The sequence below is a fragment of the Callionymus lyra genome, chromosome 4, assembly GCF_982586985.1.
Source record: "Callionymus lyra chromosome 4, fCalLyr1.hap1.1, whole genome shotgun sequence".
Lineage (NCBI taxonomy): Eukaryota > Metazoa > Chordata > Actinopteri > Syngnathiformes > Callionymidae > Callionymus > Callionymus lyra.
The window spans coordinates 30749319-30775659 of NC_141821.1; the positions used below are offsets into that span (position 1 = coordinate 30749319).

The window sequence follows — 26341 nt, forward strand, 5'->3', positions numbered from 1 at the left end:
TATTATTTGTGTCCAAGAAACATTTGAAGAAACACATTTGAAAAAACATCTGACAATTTCCCTTCTAATGGATCTTGTTATTGCAATTTAGATTTAACATTCTTTAAACTGCCCACGGCTTTGTGGACCGCTCTACATTCTTCATTAACCCCGTCTGAGAATCTATTCTGTTCGCCAGGTCTTCTCTCCATCCGTTGCTTCAGTCTTATTTTTACTCACTTCATTCTTCCCTCATTCATTACCTTGTGATGATCACGGCAAAGTGTTGATCAGTTCCTCTGTCTCTTCCACTCCTGCAGCCTGTGCTGCAGACTCCAGGCAGGATCATGGATATTCATTGGGATACCATGACCCTCTTAATCATTTGTAATGAAGTTGTGGACTAAGAAGCCACCGCGGCTCCCCAGACGATTGATTCAGGTCTGGTTTGTGTAATGATGAGGTCATAGATTACAGTTAAAAGAGAGTAACTCTTTCTCATGAGGATTAAATATGATTTAGAGTTGACCTTTGAATGCCTTCTGTCCCCGTCTAAACACCATGACAATAAAGGAACAATCTGAAATACTAATATGATTGCACTTTTTTTTCCAAGTCAATATATACAGTACATTTCATAACTCCTGATGCATCGTCTCAACTTTTACTATCGGTGAAATGTTCCTCCTACCCGAAGATGCCTCTGGCCCTGAGGTGTATCAGACATCGACTCGTGTCTGTCCATTTCACATGTTAGTCTCGCATTTAAATCTCATAAACCGCATAAAAAGTTTGACCTGTTACCCAGTTATGTGAAACTATTATGTGCATGTGTATCGTACTAAATTACACACATATTGAATTACAAAATAGAATATAACTTTATAGTGAGCATAGCTTTATAGCTAAAAATCCATTTGAAACACAGATAATGTTAACATTTGTAAGTGAGAGTTAAACGTGAACGATTGAAAACCTCCTGTGTTTACAATCTTGGTAACGATGATGAAAGAATGTAATTTTTAATTTTAAAAAACCCATTGCATCTAAATCCATATTTGAAAAGTATTATACAGCTCATGTATTGGATCAGAAAGCAGGGCTGAGAAATGGGTCTTTGGCATAAAACTATTAAGTCAACAGTTATTTTTTCTTTTCAATCACACGAAAAAACATAAAAACGGAAATAACGGTTTACACTCCAAACATACAGTAACACATCAGCTGATAAAATAACGAGTATTTCGATTACATGTTACAGAATGAGTTGTCGAAGAGGTAAAAGTGAGAATTGCCTGCCATCTGCTGGTTCAAAAGAAAATGTGCAACAACGGAATTGTAAGTAGTTGATATTTGAAAAGCGTCTTTCCCAGACCATGGTCACAAAGCGCTTTAACAACAGAACAGTTGTGTGAGAGTGAAAATAAAACAATGAATAAAGAAGAAAACAATGGAGTCCATTTAATTCATTTATTTATTTATTACAATAACCAAGACCGGATAAACTCACAGCCTTCACATAAAAATACACAATGTTAGGTTGAAGTAAGTTAAATTCGGTTTAGTTATTTTGTAAATGCATCACTAAGTCGAAAGAAACATGAAATAAACGTAAATAAAAAATATTGATGAGCAAGTGAAATTATCTACAATATATGTTACAGAAAAGCCATCTCAGTAAAGAATTGTGCAGTGTAAAGAAAAAATTTAACTCATTATTTGGACGCTTTTAAATGGTTTAGGAATCATCTCCGTTGGCACTATCGCCATCGTCTTCACCCTCCTCCTGCTCGCCTTCCTCCTCCTCGTAATCGTCCCGTCCTCGGATTTTATCCTGCACAGACGATTTATTCACAATTACTGACGCCACGGTGAAAAGGTTTTTTTTTCACGGTAATCCAGCTCACATCATCATCGTCCTCCAGCAGGTCGCCCTCTTCCTCTGTGTCGTTCATGTCCTCCTTCAGACTGTCGTCCTTCTTGCTGGAGTTGGACGAGTGCAGCGAAGACAGCTCTCCTGGCTCGGACTTGCAGTTCTTCATTTCTGCGCAAACATACAAGGATGAGCGTCTCGAGTCAACACTTTTTTGGTCGTGGCATCTCTGTGATCTACACCTTTACTTTCTTGAGAGCTTCTACCGGACTTCTTGCTGTGCTCCTTCTCCATGCGCTCCAGACTCTCCAGCAGGTAGTCCACCTTGTGTTTGATCTGGGTCAGCTCCCTCTTGACTGCCTGCAAATCATCCATCTTCACTGTGAAAAGAGCACAGAGGTTTAAATAAAGTCATCTAAGATCATTTTATTTTGTCGTTTATTGGCTGAACTGACTCTCACTTGTACGTGACGTCCTCTGGCTGGTCTTGGAGGAGGAGGAGCTGGTTTTGGTTCGTCTGCTCAGACTCACGCTGACTCTGGGTCGCTTGGTGGGGATGACGGCACGAGGCATTGGGAGAGGGGGTGGAGGAGGAGGGACTCTGGACGGGTACGAGTACATTCTGACACACGGGAACAGAAACATAGACAGTTAGGATCGAGTCACAAAAAAATTCAGCGCACACACGACTCACCTTTCATAGTAATCTCTCTGGAGGTCATAGTCCAGTTCCATGGAGGGACTGTGGGGAGGCAGATCACTACTTCTAAGCATGTCAAAAAAAACTCCATCATTTAGAGATTGTGATTCAAAGTTACCTGTACATGTCTCCAGCAGAACGCTTCATTGACTTTGACCGGTTGGGTTTAGGCTCACCAGCCAAGTTAATATCTGCAAGGTTGAAAAGGAAAAAAAAAACAGTTATACATTGTAAAACTTAAAAATTCACTTCATTAAAATCCCTAAAATAAAGATGCTAAGCTTAATAATGGATCATTTTTTACCTACATTTTCTCTGCTTCAATGATGTATTACTTATTATTATAGAACATGTGTTTATCCCATTGTAATGCAAAATGTTTTAAACTCTCTTGTGAGTGTTCTGACAAATCAGTTTGTTATTTTTATAAATCCAAACTTGTTTTGAGTTGAAAAAGTTCAGCAGGTTTTTTACCAAGGAGTTCTCTCATTTAGAGCTTCAAAAATAATAAAAGCTCCTTGACTCTACCCATTTTAATACAAATGTACAGAGGAATCTAAGGACAGACAGTAAAACCCGGGGCCACAAGAAATCTTATAAAGGGCCTCAAACGGCCCAGGGGAAACATTGGACATTTCATTTTAAAAACGTTTAACACAAGAGGATGTTAGGATAACGGCTCACCTAACACTTGTCCCACGATCATGCGGCCATCTTCGCTCGCCACCGCGGTGCGAGCGGTCCTCTCGTTGGCGTACTGAACGAAGGCGTAACCCTTGTGAACCGAGCAGCCGACGATCTTGCCATACTTGGAGAAGATGGCCTCCACGTCGGCCTTGGTGACCAGCAGGGTGTTGAGGTTCCCGATGAACACTCGGGAGTTGAGGGACCGCTGGTCGGTCTTGTTGGTCACGTTGCTCGCCATAAGACTAGAGCGGGTGGAAATCAGAGGAGAGGAAGGTAAAGATGGCGGCGGAGAGCGGCGACAGACGCTGGATAGGATTTGTTTTGTTTTTTTTCTTTTAATGCGTTTTTACACGTCCATAATGTTTCTTCACGTATTTTACATGTAAACCTAGATTTGGATTCAAAACAACACAAAGACTTCATAACATCTTTAAAGCTATCAAATGACATTCTGGGATTATTTGGGAGTGTCGTTTAACCCACAGTGCATGAGAAATAATCAAGTAGACATCTATTAGCCAGAACTCACTCCATTGTGTCTGTACTCTGGTCGGTGGAGGTCTGCCTGCCTGTCTGAGTCTGTAGGAGAGAAGAGTGGAGGTCTCAAAGCTAACAAATGTCATGGCGGAGGTCGTGGCCCTTCAGCTACACCTTCTGCTTGGACTTTATTTACTTATGCTGCGCACATCATTTTCTAAACGGTTCAAAAAGTCAGTGGTTAAAAACCCTGTAGACTAGTAGTGTGTGTCAGGTAGACATGGTGATGGTCTAGAGTGACTGAGGGTTGGCAGACGGGAAGAAACATTCAGAATGTAATCGAGAGTGGAGCATTGTTCCAGGTTGATGACTGTCATGCGGTTGTCTGTCCATTTCCTAGATACCATTGATACGCAATGGGCTTTATAATAAGGTGGGTTTTTTTATGACCACTTACAGCATATTTGTAATTCAGAGGGTTCTTAACGGTCCATTGATTTTTAATTGTGTTGTGCTATGTATCAAACACCCATTGAAATACTACTAATAATAATTATTTATACATTTTCTATAGTGTAGCTAATATGTACTCAAGCCCGCGACACATATCTCAAATATAAAGGGATATCTTCTTATTTTCCAATAATGGCATTTATTTTTTATCTTGACTGATTTTTCCCCAAACATACCTGGTTAAGTTAAGGTTGTTACATATATGCATATGACCTCTTTTCTTAAAATAGGTAGAAATTATTCGTGAATAAAACAGTTATTGTGAGACAAGGTTTAATGCTGCCATCTCTATTAAATCCAACTGTTGGTGGTTCAGTAAATGTAAATGGTTGACGGACTTCATCACTAACAGAAGTATTCTATGTTTTTCGATCATAATGTGTGGCTTGGAGTTTCATCAGTTCAGCAATTGTTGACTACTTCTGAGATTAATGGAACTGTAATGGTCGGTGCATCAAAGTTCCCTTTCGGCCTTCTCCTAGTGGGAGTTGCAGGTTTGAGACCTCCCACTCAAATGCTGCGTCCAGTAGCCATCACTTAGGATTTGCAGCAGGTGATCTGGAAATGTAACACAAAACTTCACTCCGAACCATGTGACTGCCTTCCCTGGCAACCTGACCCGGCTGTGGATTTATCGAAAGCCAACGAGCTAATGTTCTAAATTCCTAGTTATGAAGGGATCTGGATTGGAAAAGACCCTGGATCCATTGCGGATAAAACACATTATATACGCTTCCTTGATCAGGTTACATGTCGAGACGCTCAACCGTTTCCTGGTTTAGAGGTGTTGATGCCATTCATGCTTTAGGTTGTCACACCAACTTTTTATCTATAGAATAGACAATCCCACTTTGAAGAGATGCCTTAAAATAGCTGCCTCAAGATGAAAATATTGATGTATATTATACATAACCTTCACAGTTGGTCCTTTATTCATCACCAGGCCACGGTTGGTTCAGTAGTCCACAGTCATGATGGCATTCCAACAGTTATTTACCGTTATTCAGTGCATGCATGTTGACCGTTATGATGAGGCAAGACTTTTCATAGGGTGTTGAGAAGTATACGTTCAATTTCACTAGTTCCAGTTTCCTGCAAGACTTCTATGATTTTGTGATCTTTTATGAGCTCACAGTACATTTAATAGACACTTTTCAAGAAAAACTAAATTGTGATGAAGACGCCTTTGTAAATATTGTTGTATTTACTTTTCATTACAAGAGTATGGCTCCAGTGTCAACTAAGAAAATAACTCCACAAATAGATTGTGTCATAGCCAAGTGTGACATGTCATGTGTTGGGCTACTGATCATGCAGAGTCAAACATAGTGTGTGTATCGAAAATTATGATTTAACACAGTCAAAACACATCTAGGCATTTGTTAAGCAGTAAATGAGGATTCAGTGTAAACATGCTTGTGTCACAGTAAAGTGGCATTTTATTGGTATTAAAAAGCAGATCCAAAATATATACCAAAATACTGGTGAAGCAAAAATCTAACCTTTGTTTCTTAAACTAGTGAAATGACATTAGAGGCGGTGCGTTATTCAGCACTAATTCCTTATATATTTATACGCATTTTAAAACATTTGAAAAGACAAAAAAGATTGTTGAAGTTTGTCACAGCACAAAAAAAGATGGAAGGGGAAAAAAAAAAAAAAAAAATTCACTACATGCTATTTTTTTTAGCCAGAAAACGTGGGATATGCTGTACACCATATAGGCAAAGCAAAACAAGATATTTAGAGAAAAAATAATAATGCAAAAGTTTAGGGGGAAAAAAAGAGGTGGAAACCAACTTACGATTTGTTGTTGTTCAAAAAAGTGGCTTCAAAAACTAAAACAGGGAAAAAAACAAAAAGGTAATATTAGAAAAGCAAAAATTCACAGTTGATTCACAGCAAACAATGATAAAAATGGGAAAATTGACAATAAAATCATCAAGAAATGTCATTTTACGTCCAAAAAACATTTCAAATTGAGTAATAAAAAAGCTGGAAATTGCAGAAAAATAAAATAAACATGAAATAATAGCATCTTATGGTCACCATGATCACTAGTATTTAGATTTTGTTGGGGGGGAGAAAAGCCTTAAAATATAAAACATCACATTCGCAAACCATATATTTGGATATCGTTTCATTTATTAAACAAAAAGCAAATAAAACACAAACACGTTGATTTAAAACATAAGATCGATGCTGCAGAAAAAAACGTCTTAAAAATGAGTCCGACTTAACAATAGAGAGGTTCGTTCCAAGCCGCATCAGCTACCTTTCCTTCGAGCAAAAACCTCCGTTATATGAACCAAAAGAACCGCAAAAAAAACCCCAACAACAGCCCGGAGTGTTACAGTCTCTCAGAAGCAAGGTGTGAACCGCTGAGGCTAAAGCTAGCTCGCTGCAGCCTCACAAAATGTACGCCACTAACGCCATCACGGCCAGAAAAAGAAACCAGGACGGAAAAAATATATATTAAAAAAAAAAAGAAAAACGAAAAAAAATTCCAAAGGCGGCTCAAAAAATGAAAAACAAATGCAAAAATGCGTTCATGGTTAAAAATACTCACCACGAGCTTAACAATAAAATGAGTAAAAGACAGAGTTGTGTTTCCGCCTAGGCAGGATTGTATCACCTTGAAATCAGTGGACACGAAATGGCGTCCCGCGTAAGCTGACAAGCAGATCGAACCCGCCAGCTCTTCTCTGATTGGTCCCGCACTACCGTCGTTGGGATTTGTGCTTCAGTGATTGGTTCAACCGCTTGTCAATCTGTGTCCGTTGACGTCGGCAAGAACGCAACTACATAGTCGATCAATGTGCTGACGCCCCCCAGCGGATACAAAAATAGCAAAAGTTAGAACTTAATTATGTTGTCATTCATCCATTTGATAGTTATTATTAACACGCACGTTCATAACTTATATAAGCGTTATTATTTACCATGGTGGATACAAACATCTCATACACACCCCAAAGAATCTCTGTGACTGCAAATAGGAGAATGTGGATTTATCTCTGTGTCTGAATGAATACATCATCCTTCTCCAGCACCAGCCCTGACAAAAGATGGTTTCTCTCATCGAAACACAAGCGTACAGATCATCTACTATTTATCTTTGATCAAATTCCCTTCTTAGTGCATCCATTTTTTAAATGTATGGATCATTGTTGTCACATGGAATTGGCCCAGAGCCTTAAGTGTGACATGTGTCATAATGAAACTCTTTCTCAAAAAAGAAAAGTATAATTTCAAATAAAGCATCACAGCGTCGGCCAAAGAAGTACCAGAAAGTTTATATTGCAAATAGACTACAAATAAAACTTACTTACTTACATATTTTACTGAGGATTTTCACTCAGTGCACACAATTGATTTTAAAAAGTTATTAAAAAAAAGGTTAATAACATGCAGACGTGAGGACAGTTCTTCATTACCTCAATGGTTTATTTAGAGAAGTTTAAACAGTAAAACGATATATCTCAGTGCACCAACAGTCGAAATAGATTTTTGCATGGTCATCATTTTCTTGAGATGAAACCTATGGGAATAAAAAATAGTGAGTATATTAATAAATACATTATATTTATCAAAGTCACGTCACCTTGAGCAACCTTCGACCTCCTACGATTACGAGGACATGTGGTGTCTAAGTGAGAGAGCGGCTCTGGTGTCTTCAGCAGCTCCACCAGCCTGCAGTGCTCCTCGTCCTCCCGCTGAGTATACAAAATGCAGAAATGTAGTACTTGAAAAAATAAAGTAACTATTGGCTGTGTTCATTTATCTTTGCATACATGAGTTTGTTGGTGCTTCCTCTGTGCAGCTGGACTGTTGAAACCTGCTCGGTCTGACCCACTGTTGAGTTGTTTTCGCTCTCTCTGCAGAACGATGGCCTGATGCACGGTCCTGAACTCCAGAGAGAAGTGGCTGATGGTTCTGCAGAAGTCTTCAGCTTTGGTTACTCTCACCAGAGCTGGCGAGTATCCAAGAAAAAGGAGGAAGGAGTGGTACCTGTGAAGGGAAAATACCAACATTGATTTTATTACTGCACAAAAGTACATGATTTTCTCTTTATCTACTGTTGCCAACACACACATTGATTGTTCAGTGTGATCTTCCAGCACATGTTTGTGTGGAGATCAACCTTATTGGACCATCCTACGACACCTGTGTGTTGTCTCTGTGCCATTTAATGATCTTCCCAATAATATAAAGTGTATTTAAAAACATCATAACAATTCTATGTGTTGAGAAGTACATGGACAATGTCTTCATGTCTGGTCATAGACTTCACATGAAACTAGCACTTAACATATTGATTCAAAAATTCTCATTATTAAGACAAACATAGACATTCATTATTTTTTCATGTCTCACCATCTACGTTCTGGCTATTACAAAGTCACTGTTTCTAGTGAAGTGACACCATAGACAGCTGATAACAAGGTCTTGTTAGAAACTTTGATGTGATTTATTTGCTCTTTTTGCTAGTTAGATAGGGTCAGTAAGTTAGTAAGTCATTTTAAATTAAATAGTATTCTGAGTAAAACCCCATTACATTTTTGTATGTCTATTTTTGGAATATGAATTCTGTAAATAATTAATTAAATAAAAACAACCTTTGATTTTATTTACACACATATATTGATTGAAGTTGAACCGGTGTGTTGCTCACAATAAATATAAGTTAATTCACTTTACGTGAGTGTCCAGGTTCAACAGTGAGTCAAAGTACTCTCACCTATTGATGACCCGCCGATGGACTGCTCTCAGGACCTTCAGCCTCTCCTCACAATCTTTCAAGATCTTGGGCAGCCTGTGGCGTAAGACACCTTCTGGGGATGAGGCTTCACCTCCCTTTTCAGACCCTCTCTTCTTCTCCCCTTTTCTCTTTCTGGCCCTGTCATCCTCTTTATCCAAGACCTTGAGCTGCTCCCATGATGCTTTGCACAAAGCATCTAGCTGGGAAAGGTTGGATTGGACCAGAGAATAGTCACACTGTAGTGGATTGATAAAGATAAATAAGGTTATTCCCGTTGACATTTTGAAGAGAAAATGGTTACACAGTAGTTTGTTATGACTTACCTTCCCTGCTTTATTAACAGCTGTGAAGTCAGAGAAGAGATCAGTGCATTGTGGGTAGAGCTGCATGAGAAGCGCGAGGACGTGTCGCAGCAGTGGCTGACGCGTCTGCGTGTCTCGGACCTGCGACAGACTCCCCAGATAACTCAGCTCGAATCCACGGGCCTGCGTGAGGTAAGAGGTGGCGTGAGTGTGAGAAAGTGACTTTGAATCGTGAATGAAGGCGACGCGTACATTGCAACCATTGAGGAAGTTTCCGATCGACAACACCGTGGACAAGACGTATCTGAAGGTCTGACTGGACGAGAGCTGTTCGACGGCCAACTTCAGGTGGAAGAGAGGTTCGGCGATCTCCTGTCGAGAGACAAACATCCAGTCAAAGTCATCATCTTTTTCGTGCTGTCTTCTAACTCACCCGCTCTAAGGAGTCGTAGTCCAGAGCAAAGGTCCAGAGCTGAAGCCTCAGACTCAAGTGTGGGATCTCTCCTAACGTCAGAAGACAGAGCTCAGCAGGTGCCAATGGAAGAGTGGGGTTCTTATCTTTGGCCTCCCTGATCTGAGAAAGCTCTTCTTCTGATGGAATTAATGCTTGAAGACGCTTCAGAAAGAAGGACAACAAATACTCTGTAAACTCCAAAAGACAAAGATGAATCCTAGAAGGTTTCAAGTGTACCTGGACGTCCTCTCGGTCCAGCACGTTGCTGTCCATGCTGTGTATTGCAACAGGGAGGAGGTGAGGGGGAGGCAGGCGGCTGAGCGCGATGGTTATGATGTTACTGCGCTTCATTCCCAAAACTGTCACCGCTGTTTGTTTCTGGGAGAATTTAAAACATGAAATCTTCGGAAAAAACTTTCATCTCTAACTACAGCCCACATACTGAGATAGAAAAGTATTTTTGTGGTTTAGACTTTGGCAACATGTCAATGAAGAAGGTTCATGTATTCATGAACCCGTGGTGCATATTAGGCACGTTTAAGGAGATAAGAAACAATAATTGTTCTTCTAGCTCACTCTTATCTGAACTCATTAGTTTAATCTGTATGACCTTTTAACCTCTGAAATCCTTCTGTCTGCCGTTTTCAAATGTTCAGAGTTCACAGAACCTTAGATTGTTTTATTTGAGTTTGATTTATAATCTGATGTTTACAGGCACATGTTTGCAAAAACATTTAAAAAGTTCAGTGTGCTGATCCCTATGTTGGCAGAATTATTTTTAGACATTATTAAAAGAAAACAACACAGGAATAAAAAAAGGAGTTATTTTATCCTGACATCTCTGAAGTGACTTAAAACTGTTGTAAATACATTTGCATGTATATGTCATTGAAATTGATTATTAAGAATTGGAGAAAAATCTTTCTATGCTTTCATTTTTTACATAAAACCTGTCAAAGGACCAACCTTTGTACATGGCTTTGGTCACCAATTAACAAGAGGTTAAGAATGTATTCCTTGCCCACAATAACTTCTCTCCTACTATCTTCTGTTCCCTATATAATTAATTTCCCACTAGGACATAGTTTGTTGTTAAAGCTTGTTCAACATTAATTTCCTGTAGCTTAACAGCAAATCAAAAATAAGGTAAATGAGATATGAGTTGGTTATCTTTACCATTTTGAACAAAGATTGAATAGTTGCCATACAAATCAGGAGGGTTTTCATTAGTCCTACCTTTATTCCACAAACCATCCCAAAGCAGTTGTTCCTCTGCTTAGACTCAAACAGGCACCGCAGGTGGCTTTTGTCCAGATGAACAGGCTCCAGCCCGGCCCAAATAGTCCGGATTCCAAATCGAGTCTTTCTTGGTAAAGGAGACAATGATGGAAGGTCCTTCCAGTGGAGCTTCAAGGTGCAGCGTTTATCCTTCATGCACTTTGTTGAGTCAAGAAGCAGTGGGGGTGCCGGTGGCGGCAGAGGAGGTGGTGGAGGCGCCTTGGTATTTCCGAAGGTTTTCGTGATTGAAATTGTAACCGCATCTTCGGTTTTGTCATCACCGAGTTCTTCCTCGTCCCCGAGGTCAGAAAAATCCAAGGTGTTGAGGCAAAGACGTGTGAAGGGTTTGAGGAGTGAAGCCCTTGTTTGGTCGATCTCCAAGCTCAGTAGCTTTTCCTTGAACTGGTCCTGCTCTTTCATCAGGACTGTATTAACCATGTCCAGTGCAACCATTAAATAAACGTTCTCATCGGATTCCTTCTCATATTGATCCAGATCAGGACTAAAAAGGAAAAACCTAAAGACCCTTATTGCTATGTTCTCTTGATATGTCCTTGCAGGAAATAGACGTCCTCATAGATTTTAAATCTCAAGTCCTACGGTAACCCAGTGGTGAAAATGTTGTGTTCTGCTGTTACCCTTTCACATCCACTTCACTCTTCTTTTTTTGAACAAAAAAGAGGTCAAGAGAGGAAGCTGTTCATTGGTCCGTCGTCGCGCCGTCTTGTTTCATTTAAGTTGCACCCTTTCCGTTAATTTCCTTATCCAGCCTGCATCTTCTGTTTCAGTTGCTGCTTGTATATACACAACCTCTCTATCATCTCATCTCTCACTCCTTCTCTTTTCTGCATCTCCTCTTCACTACCTACCACTGCTCTCAAATCTAAGGAAGTACATGAAATTTGTTTTCAAAATCATGTGTTCATTTTCAAAACAGCTAAAAAAGTTATAGAAACAAGGTTAATTTGCAATTTTTTTTTCTTGTTTAACTGTCCAGTCCTACTCAAGAACGATACATGTTATATTCAATAATGATGTATTCCTAAAAACTGTGGCATTAGTAACTTTTTTCTAACAATACCCAAAAATATATAACTCTTTCCTGTTCTTTAGCTTTAGTTTTAGGAACCTCTTAATCAACTTGTATTCTTGCTTTTACATTGTAATATGGAAGTATATCAGTGCCTTCAGAATATTGTGTGGTTGAATTTGAATGTTAAAATTTTTTGATATATTTTTTTAATGTTGTATTTTTAGCATTTAAATATTTATAAAAAATGTTTTATATAATTTATAAATGGAAAGGTTTACTATGTATTAATTAAACAATATAATTAAATAATTCGTTTTTCACACATAGAAATATAAGATTTACAATAATTAAAAAAAATACATTTTCTAAATTCAATATTTTCAAATTCAGTATTTTTAATTCCTTTGAAAAATGGGTAGTATACTAACGCCACCATGATTCAAGTAACTCGGTACTATTTTAGTATAGTCTGGATGCCCCTTTAGACCAAGATTTTATTTTGAAATGAAAAGGCTGCAAATTGACAATATTGAATTCAGAAAACGCTTTTTATTTAAACATTCATTCCAACATTTTATTTAAAATACATTATTAAATGCTTTAGAAAAAATGTGTATAACGATAAAAAAGAAAATGTCATTTCCGCTCTCAACCGTTTTACTTTGAAAGACTCCATCGGAAGTGCTTTCCTCTGCCGCTGCTGCGCGCACCCGCGATGTTTTTGAGGCGCGCTCGGCATCCCGGTAAGCAGCCTGTCATCTCTGCTGACGTCACAGAGGATTTGCCACAATGTCAAACGCGACCATGACGAGCATCCTCGAGTGCTCAACCTCTCAATCCGTGTTTTACCTCCTCACTCCATCCTCGCCATGCGTCTGAGGTAAGACTAGCTACGCAGTTTTCAACCGTCGCTCCGCCGTGTTGTTGTCGCGTCGAGCGAAGCGATGGCTTCTCTGTTAGCAGCATCTTTGCGAGAGAAAGTTGGGACGGACTGTCGGAGGATGTTACGTAAGCGAGGGCTGCCAGATGTCAGAGACAGATGTGCTTTCATGACACACACCGACGAACTAAACACACTTTCAACCTGCGAGGAACTTCTTGAAACGTCTCTCGTGGAAATTATCATTTGAACTCAAACGCTATTCATTTCTTAAACACTGACTATTTTTGTTTAAAAAAAAGAGCTAATTTTAAAGCAACATTGCCTTTATGACTATGTTAGATACACACGTATTTAAAGACATGACAACAGAGGTGTCACACATTTTGATTTATATCAGATAAAATATTGTATTAATATTGTAAAATATTGTACACCTTTGGTAAGTTAAAGTTACTAGAGAGTTTTGGAGACCAGACAGGAGGACATAAACTCCAAGGTTTCTCTTGAGATGTCTGAAGTAACTTGTCTTTATCATCCCATCACACATGAAAACATCTTTATTGTTAAACTGACATGCTACATGTTAGCATCATGGTAGCATTGATGACACCTGAGTCACAAGCTGTCGTTAATATCTTCCTTAAAGAAGTCTGTTTTTATTTGATTCGGATCTTAATAGATGTTGTGTTTTGCACCTCAGGTCTATGTGAATGCCAGAGCGAGGTCAGAGGTCATGCTGAGGAGGGAATCCGACTCTCCAGGCCTCTTTTCCTCCGGAGAGACGTCCAACAATGACTGTGAGGTTGTTTGATTTTCTATTTAATTGAATTAACCACAAGTCAGGAGTATTACAGTTTTCCTCCAAAAAAAAACCTTACTTTAAATTAAATTAAAATAATGTAACTTGATCGAACAAGCTAAAAAAAATGTCGATTTTGAAGTATTGTCAATAATTTCAATACGTTACGTAGATCCTTGATTCTGGATGATGACAGTATTGAATGTAGTACCGTGCTGGCGTGATATAAAAGCAACGTCAACTGTCTCAGATGCGGGCGAGCTGCGGTGAAGCGGATGCGATGTGCGTGTGCGAGGTCGGTCCGTGCACACTCTATTCAGAAGCGTACACGCCCACGCCGGTGAGTGTTCAGACTCTCTACTTAAGTCCGTGAGTCATCCCGACTCTAAATGTAGGCATTTATCTGCTGACCCGAGGGCCGCTGTCATGTTCTGTCTGTCGTCAGAGGTGTCACGCTGTCCATCACGGTGTCTTCTTTGTACCTTCGCAGGACCTGAGACTGTGTGAGCACTGTGGGAGGAACAGGCGGGTTCTCACCAGGTACTCGGAGGGATACGGCACAGAGGTACTGTAGCTTCAAGTATATATATTTCTTCATAGTATAGCAAGAAGACCGTTATCTTCATTCATGAGTGTCAAATTGTCAGTGTTTAAGGTAAGATAAGTGACAGAGAGTTGGTAAATATACGCCTTTTTTAGGCCCTTTAGACTAGACAAATATTTTGGTCCCTTGTGTTATTGTGTTTGACACCCCTGGTTTAGTTGGACAATTTCCTATAGTTGCGTATGCACCCAAAGCTATGATTGATATGAAAGACAAATTTAGAGTGTAAGGTTCAATTCCAAGGCACCTTTGTTTCATTTAGATCAACATTTATTTGCACCACAGCCCAGTATTATGTCAACATTATATTCACCGACCGACCTTAAGATAAAACGATAAAAATAAATTGTATAAAGTTTGTGCTTCACTCATTTTCCATAGTTACCAGGTTTATTTATTAAATAAACTTGACTTAAACTAGCGTCTTGACGTGTCAGAGCCACAAGCTTATTTCACTACGGAGGAAATCTTTCTTTCTTTTTCATCTTTTTTCAAAACAAAACGTATTTCAGACAGTAATAATCAATAATAAAAATAGTTGTTCTTTCTATGTGGCTCGGTAACAAATGCCCATCAAAACATGTGTCTAAAGCAGGGGGAGGAATTAAATTTTCTCATTATATACTGTAATATATATAAGAAGTAAGGACAACTAAATATCAATAATGATGGAAAGCAAACAATAATAATGATAATCTAAAAATGTAATTTGTTTTTATTCATTTTATTTAGATATTCTTAAGAAAAATCAATGTATTTTTCATAATTTTACAATTAAAAAAATCAAATCAAATGCAAGTGTTATTATACCATACATTGAATTGTTGATGTATATTTCATTTTATAAAAATATATAAAAGCACTGCAAATAATCTAAAACCAACAACCATAAATAGAGAATTCTTAATTAAAGATCATATATTAAGTCACTATGTCCAGGTCTGGTCTACATCACAACTGCTGCGTGTGAAGAAAAATAATCAGATTATTTCTTCCAGCTGAAGGAATCTTGTCGATCATGTGACTGCGTGGGAAAATGATTCATGCTTGATTCAAATTCTGACGAACAATATGATGCACACACACACATAAATGTCAGCGTCAAGTGTTGATTAGCGTTTCAAATAGCAGCTGTGGATGAGTCATGGGGTCGCTCACTTTCAAAGTAAAAGACTCGCGGGTGATGGAAAAGACTAGCGAGCTTCTCTGGTGTGTTTGTGGTGCAGGAGGAGGGTGTGCTGTCCGACCCTCAGGGAGAGAGTGATGCCGATGCAGACATAGAGGACACGGACTGCAGGTGAGTTCACTGTGTTCAGTCACTCTACGTGGGGCTTCACCTGCTCCGCCTCAGACTGCAGGAGCCGGGCTCCCTCCAGCGGATCAGCTCACGGAGACGGAAACGCCCCCGTGTGGCGCGACAGGACACCACGGAGAGCGAGGACGACGGCGGGCGCAGTCACAGATCGCATCGCTGGAACCTGAGACTGAGTCCAGACAGGGAGAAGAGCAGAACCATTCTGGAGGTAACAGTCAGGAGTTTTGGGGTTTCTGCAGAAAACTGACCAGAGACTGTTTCCTTAGGAAAATGATGTCACAACACGATCTGGAGCTTGTAATCCATGCGTTTCTTTCTTCTCGTTTGGACTATTGTAACAGTTTATTTTCGTGTCTAAACAAGAAGGATCTGTCTCGCCTGCAGTTAATACAAAACTCTGCAGCGAGAATTCTGACCCGCTCTAGTAGAAGAACTCACATTTCTCCGATCCTTAAAACTCTTTAGTGGCTGCCAGTTTCTTTCAGGATCAATTTTCAGATCTACTCATGGTCCGGCTCCTCCTTACATCAGTGATCTGATCCAGCCTTACAGCCCAGCTCGGGCTCTGAGGTCTGTAGATCAGAATCTACTGATGGTTCCTGAACACGGTTCAGGACCAGAGGAGAGAAATCCTTCCAGGCTGTTGCTCCTAAGCTTTGGAACGTTCTTCCTCTCCCTCTGTGTTTGATGATCTACTGACTCCTTCAAGAAACATCTGAAGACATATTTATTTATGCAGGCTTTCCCCTGATTTTCTGGGACTTCTGAGTTTGTCTTATGTGTCTTGAACTTTTAAAGTATATATTTTGTATATAAGTATATATAAAGTATATATGTATTGTTTTTGATTGTTAAAGCGTTTTGTGACCCTGGTCTGAGAAAGAAGCTCTAGAAATAACCTTTAGTTACTTACTTACTTACTTACTATGGTTGTATTAGTCACTGAGTTAAAAGAGTCTTAGCATTTGGTATTGATAGAGAGATAGATATTTATAGATAGATATAGAATTAAAACCTAACAGCACGAGGAATGATTGAGTTCCTGAGTCTATTAGTGTTGCATCTGGGAAGGAGCATTCATGCTCCATCTGCTTCTCTGCTCACTGAGGACAGTGTTCAGAGGATGACTGTCATCACCCATATATTGAAAGAGTTAATCACAGTTATGGGAGGTGATTAAACAAAATCAAGCCCATGTCTGATATACTTGCATTTTCTTTTTTTCCCCCACCTCATTAAAACTGAGAACCATGGACGCGCGTTCAAGTTTATTGGAATCTTGTTCTCAAGTGATGGAAGAATGGAGTGTGAGATGGACAGTGCACTGATCTGTGGTGGTAGAAAGAGAGCTAAGCCAGAAGGCAAAGATCTCGATAAAACGGTCGTATAAAGCCGTTCATCAGCTGAAAAAATATCCCCTTAAATTGTTCATTTTTCTAAGATCTGAGTCATCCTTTTTTAAGTGTCGTAGTTTTTTATTCGTGGTTTTTATGTGGGAGAAGGATTCTATTCATTTTGTGTTAATTTTGCTGTGTCGGGGAGGCGGGGTCAGAGCTGTGGGTTTCCCCTTAGTCACACGTGCGAAGCCAAACACTAAACGCCCGGCGGCTCCTCTACGGTTGGGGAAATCAAAACTGTCAGCTGTTTTCTTCAGAGATAAATAAACAACCAAGACAATTAGAAAGATCTCTTGCCTCCAACATTGATGTTTCTCTATGTATGTAATACGATTGGCCTGATTAAATGTGTAATTCAGTGACTTAACCCTTAAATGAAGCTTCTTGACAACCTTGAAAGTGTCCATCATTCCTGCTGCTTCAACATGGAGGTGGATGTTTAGTAAAGATTAAAACATAACTGGTGTCACTTGTTTCAGGAGAGCATATCGCAGGTGAGGCCGCTGGTCATCTGCAGGAACGCTGACAAGCAGAGAAGCCGGGAACAGAAGAGCCGACTGTTCAACCGCCTGATGTCACTGTGGCCGCCCACCAACTCTTTCCTCTTCATCGTCCTGCTCCTCCTCCCTCTGTCGCTCTCTCTCGTCCTCGTCATCGTGTCCTTCTTCCTCCCCTGGGCCAGAGCCTGACCAGACGTCTGACCCGGTCCAACAACTCAAGGGAACCTTCCTTGTCTAAGCTTAGCTGTGTAGAAGAGTTCAAGAGCTCCACCAGCAGCTGGACTCGTCCCCGCACACGTCCTCCACCACTGACGTACAGGAAAAGCACAAATATACTGCAGCGATGATCAAATCTACAAAATTCAGAACTTATTGTAAAATCGTTTTATATATTTGTTTTGCTTTGATTCAATCTCTTACGGCGTGTATTCATGATTTTTACCAGACAGAACAAAGAAACCAAAAGATCCACTAATAAGATCTTAATGCTTTACCTTCTTTATTTTCACTCAAAGTCTTTTTCTATATTTCCACATTAACATCTCATTTTCTGTCCATTGGAATACAAAGACAAAGAAACGGGTTATCACTCACTCCTCCAGCGCTTGAGTTCGTTTGAGTTGATCAAAACATGAAGCGGTGTTTATCTGCTCCAATATTTCCCCCTCCCTCACCTCCTCCATTTTAAAAATAGCACTTCTTATCTCACTCCTTAAACCACAGACTCGCGGAGAGACGACGTGTGAACAGAACACTTTAAAGACGACGGTGCTGAAGCTATGCAAACCCCTCCCGCCCTCACCTTTGCTATACATTCGTGTCCCCTCCATCTCGGCCCCCCGTGAGAGCCCAGACCCCAGGACGGTCACTAGACCTGAGCCAACATCTTAAAGCAATAGCAGGAGAGAAGGCTCGCGATCAGACTTGACTTCATGTTTCAGTATTTTGTTCCGATCGGCCGACCTCAGTCCGTTCTTGTAACAGTCTTAAGGACCTTTTGTCACGTGTGTTTATTTATCCGACCAACATGAACTCGACAATCAGTCATGCTTCTGATTTCAAGCCGCAATAACAGGAAGAAGCCTTTTCTGCCAAACACGTTCCACGTTTTGTCCGTTTTGTCTCGTTCTTATTTAGTCAAGAAGATTCTGTTGAATGCATTCTAATGGAAGATAGTTTCAAACTAGTCTCTCTGTCTGTAGAGTTGTATGTGGTTGTTCATCCATGTGTTGGTTAAAGATCAATAAAATTCAATTGCATTTTACAAGTTTTACTTAATCTTGGTTTATTCTATGCGGGCGGTGACATCCTGGACAATCGTGTCGGGAGGAAACCCTGCAGCAGTTCGACACACTCAGGCGAGAATCATCAATTAACATCAATGTTTCTTCATCGTGGGAGGAAACCAGAGCGCCTGAAGGAAACCTGGCATGTGCTGGGAGAAAACCAGGAGCACCACAACATATTTTGGGTTATCCCATGAAGCCAGGACAGTATAAAGAAAGGCACATTAAGACAAACATAACCTGCAAACATATTTTCCAACTCAATGCATGAATCCGTTACAGACAAGATACATTCAATGTGAAATATAATACCGACTTTTATTTTGAAAAAATGTCATGTAATTCTTATTTCTTAATTCTTAATTAGCCATGATAGGACTGTTATTTAACTGTCATTTTACACTATTATTGACTAGCTTAGTTTGCATTACCTCAGATAATCATGTAATCCATCGCTTGATCCACATTAAATATAGTTCCACCAGATTAGCACTATTTGTACGGTTTTATCTTCATTTCTATGTTTGCTATCAATAATGTTTATCCCTATTTTACTAGTTGTTTTTTTACATCTATCTCTCTGTTGTTGTGTCTGTATTTATATGCACTTTGAAATAAATATATAAACATGCCATTAGTTTAAAATTAACCTCACCGTAAACGGTTGAAAAACAATGAAAAAAATACCTTAAATATTATGAGTCACTTAATGGTAAAGTTGTGCTTCTCATATGCTTAAGAAATCCCAGCTCATGAATCTACTGTATATTATAATCTACTGTATATGATATCACTTAAAGAAATAGTGTCCTTGTAATAGCCAGAACATGGTGGTGGTATTTAGACACGTAGATTTGGAGTGAGTCCTGACTTTTAAAAAAGAAATCCAAACAGAAACGAGGCCATTATTTTAAACAATGAAAATGATAATGAAGTGATTTGATGAAATAGCCTGAAGCTCATTGTTGTGTGTTTGTCTCCACACTGGGTCGAGTGCGAACAACAAGTAGCTGTTGATGAGGCAAAGGAACAAGTGTGTTCCACAACAACCACACGATAACAACCACACGGATGCCTGGTGTATTTCTGGACCAGCAAGCACCTTAAGGGACCCTGGATTAAAGACAACATCAGCTTCAAAATTCAACAAATTCATGATATGTAGGTTAAACCTGAAATGACGATCTGAGAGACGAACTATGAGAAGGTTCAGTTGCTTCAGTTTCAGTAACAATCAGATACACCCTCAGTGTGTGTACATGGAGATGTGCAGATGACAACATAGAGCTGTGATACAGTTGAAAGCTTGTGGGACTCTCCTGACCTCAGATGCACACGCAAGTCAAAACCACAACTCTCTGAGGTGATGGTGTCACATGGAGGTGACAGGGGGCCACACACCGTTGGCTGGAGGTCATGACCCAGAGAGCCACCACCATGAGTGATGGCATTAACAAAGTTCTTTTACTCTAAGAAATCACTATACAGAAATCACATCCAAGCTCCAGGAACTAAGCCGAGTAAATCCTTAAGATTAAACCTTCGTCCCCTCACGAGGTGAAGACCCTCGAGTCACAACCACAGCAGGAGTTGTGTGTTTGGCTGCCAGGAGCCACATGACCCGAGTATTTCTTTTCAACTTCAAGGTTGCATTGTGGCCCCGCTGTTTTCTTTCTTTGACATCACAACTATGACAGGTGTTAATGCGTTGGTCGCCACACACACACACACACACACACACACACACACACACACACACACACACACCCCCACACACACACACACACACACACACACACACACACACACACACACACACACCGCCTCCACGGCCTGCCACGTCCCTTGATCCCTGCCCCAGATTCCTCAGTGTTTGGATGATAAGAAGCAATCTGACCCTCCATGTGACCCTCTAGGTATTTAATACTGATATATGAAAGTGTCTGATCATAGCCAGGGAATTTTAATCCAGCAGCCATGAGAGGGTGAGCAGCCGGTTAAAAATAAATGACAATAATAAAATTAATAAGAAAGCTGACGTTCATTGTCTCAAGGCTCAAGCTTTACATAAAATAATAAATGTGATTTATTTAAAAAAAGGCTCAATAATAACAACAATATGATAAAAGACAAAATAAAGGTTCATCTTTCAGACTTGTTTGGTAGAAGATCCCATTGATACAACATTCTAGGTCTCAGTTTTTAAGGCAGCATCATTAAAGCGGTCCAAACAGTAAATGCACTGAAAAGTATTCAAAATGTTTGTCATTTTCCTGAATTCTTGTTTAAACCTCAGGAACCTATTTTGGAACCACAATTAAAGACACGTTGAGAAAATATATAAATGTAGGAGGATGACAGAGAGGTGAAAAAAAGAAAATGGCATTTGAAAAAAGAAGAGTAAAAGAGTTAAAGACATTGTTCTGAAAGTCCCCGCCTGCAAGCCACATCTGGACTACCTATGGCCTTCAACTTTATTCACAAACATGAACAAGGAAACCTCCACCACCCATACTATAAACTCTATAATGCATACAAAGACACGTCTACATTTCTATATATATTGTGACTCCAACACATCTGTGGTATCTTAGTTGGCCAAACCTTTAAGACTGACAATGCTCAAGACTTATGTCCTTGACTTGTATTTATAGAGCTTGTGTGTGGAAGCTTCATGAAGGCATTTGTCATTTAAACAGCTTCCAGCTTATGAACCGAATATAGACAGTTGTCTGGCTTCATAATGGCACTCCTACCACTCTTGTCATTCTCTTGGAGGAGGAGAGAGGGAAGGACAAGGGGTGAGAAAGGGAGGTGAAGGAGGTTTCAGTCACAGCTCTGCAGAACAACAGAGCCCTTTTTTATTTTCTGGTCAACAGTTTCAAGTGAAGGAGGTTTCAGTCACAGCTCTGCAGAACAACAGAGCCCTTTTTTATTCTGGTCAACAGTTTCAAGTAGGAGAATGGAAGTGGCCAACCTCCGCCAACCTGAAGGCTGGTCTCACTGGAACAGAGAGACGGAGGAGCAGAGGAGGCCGAGGTGGAGAGGGATGCGATGGAAGCAAGAAGACATGGGCGAAGGGATCGCAGGTGAAGATGATGATGGAGAGGAAAGTGAAGTGGGGAGTGGAGAGGAGTCAGAAATCCCAGGAGTTGATGAATTAGCTGCAAAAATGGTGGAAGAGGAATCGTACGAGGTGATGGATCAGGGGGTTGATCCAGAAGTGGCACACGATGACCGGGAGGAGAATAGTGATGAAGGTGCTAAGTTGAAGGATAGAATAGGAGAAATGGTGGCTGCGAGTGCATCTGAAGATGAAGTCGCTAAAGAAGAAGAAGAGTCCACTCAAGAGGAAGAAGAAGAGGAGCTGAAGGGAGACAATAGTGATCATCAGGAGGCGGAGAGGACTCAACAACCACACTTCTCTGAAGTCTCAGTCAAAGCTGGTGAAGGTTCAGGATTGGAGGAGAAGATTGAACAAGATGCATCGGAATATGATTTCTTTGACGGAAGAAACAAGATGCTGGAAGAGGAAGAGGATGAGTCTACAGATGATGAGATAGCAGAAGATTCAACAGAGGACGAGGGTTATGATGAAAGCGTTCAGACACTCTACTGCAAAGATGATCACGCGTCCGAATTGTTCCTCACTCTGTCTGCATTCAGAGAGTCATCTCTTCTCACCGACCTCTCGCTGATCACCAAAGATGGAGCAACAATGTGTGTCCACGCTCCCGTGCTGGCAGCTGTCAGCTCCCTGGTCAGGGAAGCTCTGTGTGACCTGGGTGTAAGGCACCACAGAAAGGTCGTCCAAAGGTCAATACGTTTGGAAGTCAATCAGGACGGGCTGAAAGCCATTGTTGAGTTTGCATACACAGGACGTATATCAAACCTTAACAACCGTACCATTGGAGACATTAAAGCTGCGGCGGAAACCCTTGGTGTGGAAAGAGTTGTGGATCTGTGTGCTAGAGAGAGTTGGGTCTCAAACCAGGAGCCAACAGACGACGGCGTGTCTAGTGTGCAGCAAATAAACATCAGTCTTCAGGCCATCCAGCAGCTTCAGGAGGAGAAAGTGGGCTGTGATGTCATTCTGGAGGTTCCTGGGACATCCTTCCATGGTGAGTTAGCTTTAATAAATGAATGAATGAAACTAACTTAACTTTAAAAAACAAATGCATTAATGACTTTCCACGATATTCAAACTAATTACCAAAAGGCAAAATAATACTTTATTTTGCATAGAATAGAATTCCGCATAGAATAAACCAAGACTAAGTAAAACTTGTAAATTAAAGTAATTCAGTTCATTGTTTGCATCATAAAACAATGAATAAATGTATAATAACAGACAGGTTTCATTAGTGTTGGACGTGTTATTGGGAATCATTTTAAGAAAAACATTATGAAAACAATGCACAAGATTGGTATCATGAATGAAGTGCACTTAAATATCAATTGGTATCAATTCTGGTGTCAAAGAGCAGCGGGAAGCTTCAGCATTCCTGTGGAGGCAGAACTGTGTAGATATTTCTGACCTTATGTTCATCCTGCCAAGTATCGTAACTTTGACCAAGTACTGGAAGGGTGTGCTCATTACCAAGACTGGAAAAAAATACTGTGAAAGTTCCACCAGCATCAAGTAAGTAAGTAATGGTTATTTTTAAAGCGCCTTTCTAGACCAGGGTCACAAAGTGCTTTAAGTTCAAGACACATAAGTCAAACAAAGGAGTTTTAATAAATCAGGGAAAAGCACAAATAAGAATGTCTTCTTGAAGGAGTCAGTAGATCATCAAACACATAGGGAGAGGAATATCGTTCCAAAGCTTAGGAGCAACAGTCTGGAAGAATTACTCTCCTCTGGTCCGGAAGCGTGTTCAGAAACCATCAGTAGATTCTGATCCACAGACCTCAGAACCCGAGCTGGGGTGTAAGGCTGGATCAGATCACTGATGTAAGGAGGAGCCTGAGATCTGAAAGTAAGAACCAGAATTTTTAAACTGATCCTGAAAGAAACTGGCAACCAGTGAAGAGTTTTAAGGATCGGAGAAATGTGAGTTCTTCTACTAGAGCGGGTTAGAATTCTTGCTGCAGAGTTTTGCATTAACTGCAGGTGAGACAGCTCCTTCTTGTTTAGACACCAAAATAAACTGTTTCAATAGTCTAAACGAGAAGACACAAACACATCATTCACAAATACATTATACAAATCACTCATTAACAACAAGTTTTCTCGCCAAAATCTAGAAGCTTGGAAATTTGAGTTTCCGAAAAGTCAAACCTAAAGGACCAAAACTTTTCAATTCTTTTCTTATCTGTTGCAGCAAAACTATTATTCTGAGGCGACTCTGACATAAACCTTGATAATGAATTGACAACCGCATGCATGTTTTGACCTACATTTGTTGGAACATACAAACAAACACTGCACACATCTCTCCTCTAGTCCACAGAGTCATCCTGGCTGCCGGCAGTGATTACTTTCGAGGCATGTTCACCCTGGGCATGAGGGAGTCCCTACAGCCACGTATCCATCTCCCCTTCATCCCCGCCGCTCAACTGAAAGTTCTCATTGGAGCATCTTACACGGGGTCGATCCTCCTCAGTTGGAGTTGTGTTTTCGAAGTCACCTGCCTCTCTCTCCAGCTTCAGTTGCAACCTGCACTGTCGTTGAGCCTGAAATACCTTCAAGAAGAACTAAACCCACACTCTTGCCTCGATGTTGCGTCCTTTGCTGAGGCCTATCAGATGACACATCTCCTTGGACTCGCTAATGATTATGTCCTGCGACAATTTCCGAATGTGTCGCGGACCGCCAAGTTCAAAGACCTTCCAGCCAAACAACTGCTGAGATATCTGAGAAGCAGCTCGCTCGATGTTCCTTGTGAACTGGTTGTATTCAGAGCCGTGGCAAACTGGATCCAAACAAAACCCAAGAGAAGGTTTCAACTTGCTAAACAGTTGATGAAGACCATCCACTTCCCTCTGATGTCCTTCAAGGAGTTCAAAGAGGTACGATCTTTGAAAATGTGGTCGGACCGAAGACTGGCAGATATCTACGAAGCCGTTCACGACGAGTTCTGGTCCGAGACAACGAGTCAGTGTCGTGTCTATCTGCCGAAAGAGATTCTGGTGGTGTGTGGTGGTGACCAGATCTCAGAGGACATGGCTGTCAGGAACATCACTGGAGATGTCTGGTTTGGAAATTCCCTGATGAACCAGACAGGGATAAAAAAAGCCATGGAGTGGAGATTGCTTGGTGAAATGCCAGAGCCCGCGAGGTTCTCCCACGAAGTTGCCGTGTTCAAAGAGCAACTATACGTGTTTGGGGGCAACAAGTATTACGGGATTGGTGACTCTCTTAATTCCGTTTACAGGTAAGAAATCCAGATGTTCTGGACAAGTAAAGCGCACTGACTTCTTATTTAAAACATCTTCAGATACAACCCTCTTGAAAACAGCTGGGAGCGATTGGCAGACATGAAGGAACACCGATGCACCTTCTCTATGGTGGTCCTTGACGGGTACATGTTTGCCATCGGTGGAAACAGTGACCCGGACTATCTGGAGAGCGTCGAACGATACAGTCCCACCTCAAATTCTTGGAGGTAGGTAACAGCTTCATATGAGGAATATTTGAAAAGTATTGACCATAAGTTGTCTGCACATCTAAAAGTGCCATAAAATTAAAAAAAAAAACACAAATTTAGATACTTAATATTTACCTTCTCGTAACCCATGAACCCATGTTCATGACCGTCTCTGAACCTGCAGAGTTTAAAACCCTCTCAAGCCTTCCATTTTTAGATATTCCTCGTACATTAGTGCATATGTTGTGTTCACCAGACACTGTAAAGCTTTGCTAATCTCTGTTCCAGCTTCACAAGGCCTCTAAATCTTCCCCTCGGAGGCCACATAGCAAGAGTCTTACACGGGCAGATCTATGTCTCAGGGGGTATGAACAACGATGTCAAATGTCTAGCGTCTATGATTCTCTATCAGCCAGACACAGGAAGTACCAACCTGGCGCGCATGTCAAAACCACGAGCTCACCACTGCATGGAGACCCTGGGTGACCATCTTTATGTAGCGGGCGGCTTCACAGCAGAGGATGGAGAGACTGTGGTGGACCAGTTGGACTGTGAGGTCTACAGCCCGGCGACGGACTCCTGGACCGCCTTCACATCTCTACCAGTACCCCACGTGGGAGCAGGAAGTGCTGTCTTAGAAGGAAGGTTTTATGTGCTTGGCGGCTACAGCCGAGAAGACTACAGCGAGAGAAAGATTGTGCATCGTTACGATCCAGCCGTCCGGAGATGGGAGAACATGGGCAAAACCGCCGGGCCTAACAATGACATCAGAGCAGCTGTTCTCTGTTTACCTGCACATGTGCGATTGTAGTTTATCTCCAAAGATATGGTGTTATGGTGTTAATGGCTGATCACTCGCAGTCAACTGATATTCAGGTAACAAGTGGTTTGTTATCTTTTGGGAAAAAA

General features: G+C 40.7%; 4 protein-coding genes across 11 annotated transcripts; 2 read left to right on the top strand and 2 right to left on the bottom strand.

Moving 5' to 3' along the window:
* Nucleotides 1–1435: 1435 nt before the first annotated feature.
* On the bottom strand, nucleotides 1436–6902 carry hnrnpcb (heterogeneous nuclear ribonucleoprotein C b). 6 transcript variants are annotated; one of them, XM_087789704.1, is made up of 10 exons: nucleotides 6799–6900; nucleotides 6034–6067; nucleotides 3769–3818; nucleotides 3237–3481; nucleotides 2671–2743; nucleotides 2547–2594; nucleotides 2308–2474; nucleotides 2095–2232; nucleotides 1887–2023; nucleotides 1436–1813 (listed from the first exon to the last, which is right to left on the bottom strand). In XM_087789704.1, exons 3-10 carry the CDS (start codon nucleotides 3771–3773, stop codon nucleotides 1718–1720), a joined length of 909 nt encoding a protein of 302 aa, XP_087645830.1. In that variant the 5' UTR covers nucleotides 3774–3818; nucleotides 6034–6067; nucleotides 6799–6900; the 3' UTR covers nucleotides 1436–1717. The 6 variants fall into 6 exon arrangements, with proteins under 6 accessions (XP_087645830.1, XP_087645827.1, XP_087645826.1 ...); XM_087789701.1 differs by having other exon boundaries at nucleotides 2547–2612; nucleotides 6799–6899; XM_087789700.1 differs by having other exon boundaries at nucleotides 2547–2615; nucleotides 6799–6898.
* Nucleotides 6903–7655: 753 nt separating this feature from the next.
* Nucleotides 7656–11676, bottom strand: LOC148082501 (FH1/FH2 domain-containing protein 3). 2 transcript variants are annotated; one of them, XM_087788210.1, is made up of 9 exons: nucleotides 10984–11676; nucleotides 9985–10125; nucleotides 9727–9909; nucleotides 9546–9665; nucleotides 9315–9476; nucleotides 8971–9227; nucleotides 8024–8240; nucleotides 7834–7945; nucleotides 7656–7770 (listed from the first exon to the last, which is right to left on the bottom strand). In XM_087788210.1, the coding sequence occupies exons 1-9, from the start codon at nucleotides 11476–11478 to the stop codon at nucleotides 7751–7753; spliced, it is 1707 nt and encodes a 568-aa protein (XP_087644336.1). In that variant the 5' UTR covers nucleotides 11479–11676; the 3' UTR covers nucleotides 7656–7750. The 2 variants fall into 2 exon arrangements, with proteins under 2 accessions (XP_087644336.1, XP_087644335.1); XM_087788209.1 differs by having other exon boundaries at nucleotides 7656–7945.
* A 1105-nt stretch (nucleotides 11677–12781) lies between these two features.
* Nucleotides 12782–18819, top strand: LOC148082502 (uncharacterized). Of its 2 annotated transcripts, none has more exons than XM_087789706.1 (7): nucleotides 12782–12938; nucleotides 13642–13743; nucleotides 13991–14080; nucleotides 14231–14305; nucleotides 15571–15641; nucleotides 15696–15867; nucleotides 17536–18819. In XM_087789706.1, exons 2-7 carry the CDS (start codon nucleotides 13675–13677, stop codon nucleotides 17743–17745), a joined length of 687 nt encoding a protein of 228 aa, XP_087645832.1. In that variant the 5' UTR covers nucleotides 12782–12938; nucleotides 13642–13674; the 3' UTR covers nucleotides 17746–18819. The 2 variants fall into 2 exon arrangements, with proteins under 2 accessions (XP_087645832.1, XP_087645833.1); XM_087789707.1 differs by having other exon boundaries at nucleotides 13642–13738.
* Nucleotides 18820–21978: 3159 nt separating this feature from the next.
* Nucleotides 21979–26263, top strand: LOC148082503 (kelch-like protein 33). The gene is made up of 4 exons (XM_087788211.1): nucleotides 21979–22963; nucleotides 24289–25219; nucleotides 25283–25450; nucleotides 25721–26263. The coding sequence occupies exons 1-4, from the start codon at nucleotides 22015–22017 to the stop codon at nucleotides 26241–26243; spliced, it is 2571 nt and encodes an 856-aa protein (XP_087644337.1). The 5' UTR covers nucleotides 21979–22014; the 3' UTR covers nucleotides 26244–26263.
* Nucleotides 26264–26341: the final 78 nt, after the last annotated feature.

Excerpts from the sequence above, each read along its gene's own strand:
- LOC148082503 (XM_087788211.1), top strand. The coding sequence starts at position 22,015 with ATGGTGGAAGAGGAATCGTACGAGGTGATGGATCAGGGGGTTGATCCA. Across the intron at positions 22,964-24,288 it reads TCCTGGGACATCCTTCCATG|TCCACAGAGTCATCCTGGCT; the intron begins GTGAGTTAGCTT and ends TCTCTCCTCTAG. Across the intron at positions 25,220-25,282 it reads TCTCTTAATTCCGTTTACAG|ATACAACCCTCTTGAAAACA; the intron begins GTAAGAAATCCA and ends AAACATCTTCAG.
- LOC148082501 (XM_087788209.1), bottom strand. The coding sequence starts at position 11,478 with ATGGTTGCACTGGACATGGTTAATACAGTCCTGATGAAAGAGCAGGAC. Across the intron at positions 10,126-10,983 it reads GGATGGTTTGTGGAATAAAG|AAACAAACAGCGGTGACAGT; the intron begins GTAGGACTAATG and ends AAATTCTCCCAG. Across the intron at positions 9,228-9,314 it reads CTGTTAATAAAGCAGGGAAG|TGTGACTATTCTCTGGTCCA; the intron begins GTAAGTCATAAC and ends AATCCACTACAG.
- hnrnpcb (XM_087789700.1), bottom strand. Across the intron at positions 2,233-2,307 it reads GACGTCACGTACAAGTGAGA|TGAAGATGGATGATTTGCAG; the intron begins GTCAGTTCAGCC and ends CTCTTTTCACAG. Across the intron at positions 1,814-1,886 it reads TGCTGGAGGACGATGATGAT|GATAAAATCCGAGGACGGGA; the intron begins GTGAGCTGGATT and ends TCGTCTGTGCAG.
- LOC148082502 (XM_087789706.1), top strand. The coding sequence starts at position 13,675 with ATGCTGAGGAGGGAATCCGACTCTCCAGGCCTCTTTTCCTCCGGAGAG. Across the intron at positions 13,744-13,990 it reads CGTCCAACAATGACTGTGAG|ATGCGGGCGAGCTGCGGTGA; the intron begins GTTGTTTGATTT and ends CAACTGTCTCAG. Across the intron at positions 15,642-15,695 it reads ATAGAGGACACGGACTGCAG|ACTGCAGGAGCCGGGCTCCC; the intron begins GTGAGTTCACTG and ends GCTCCGCCTCAG.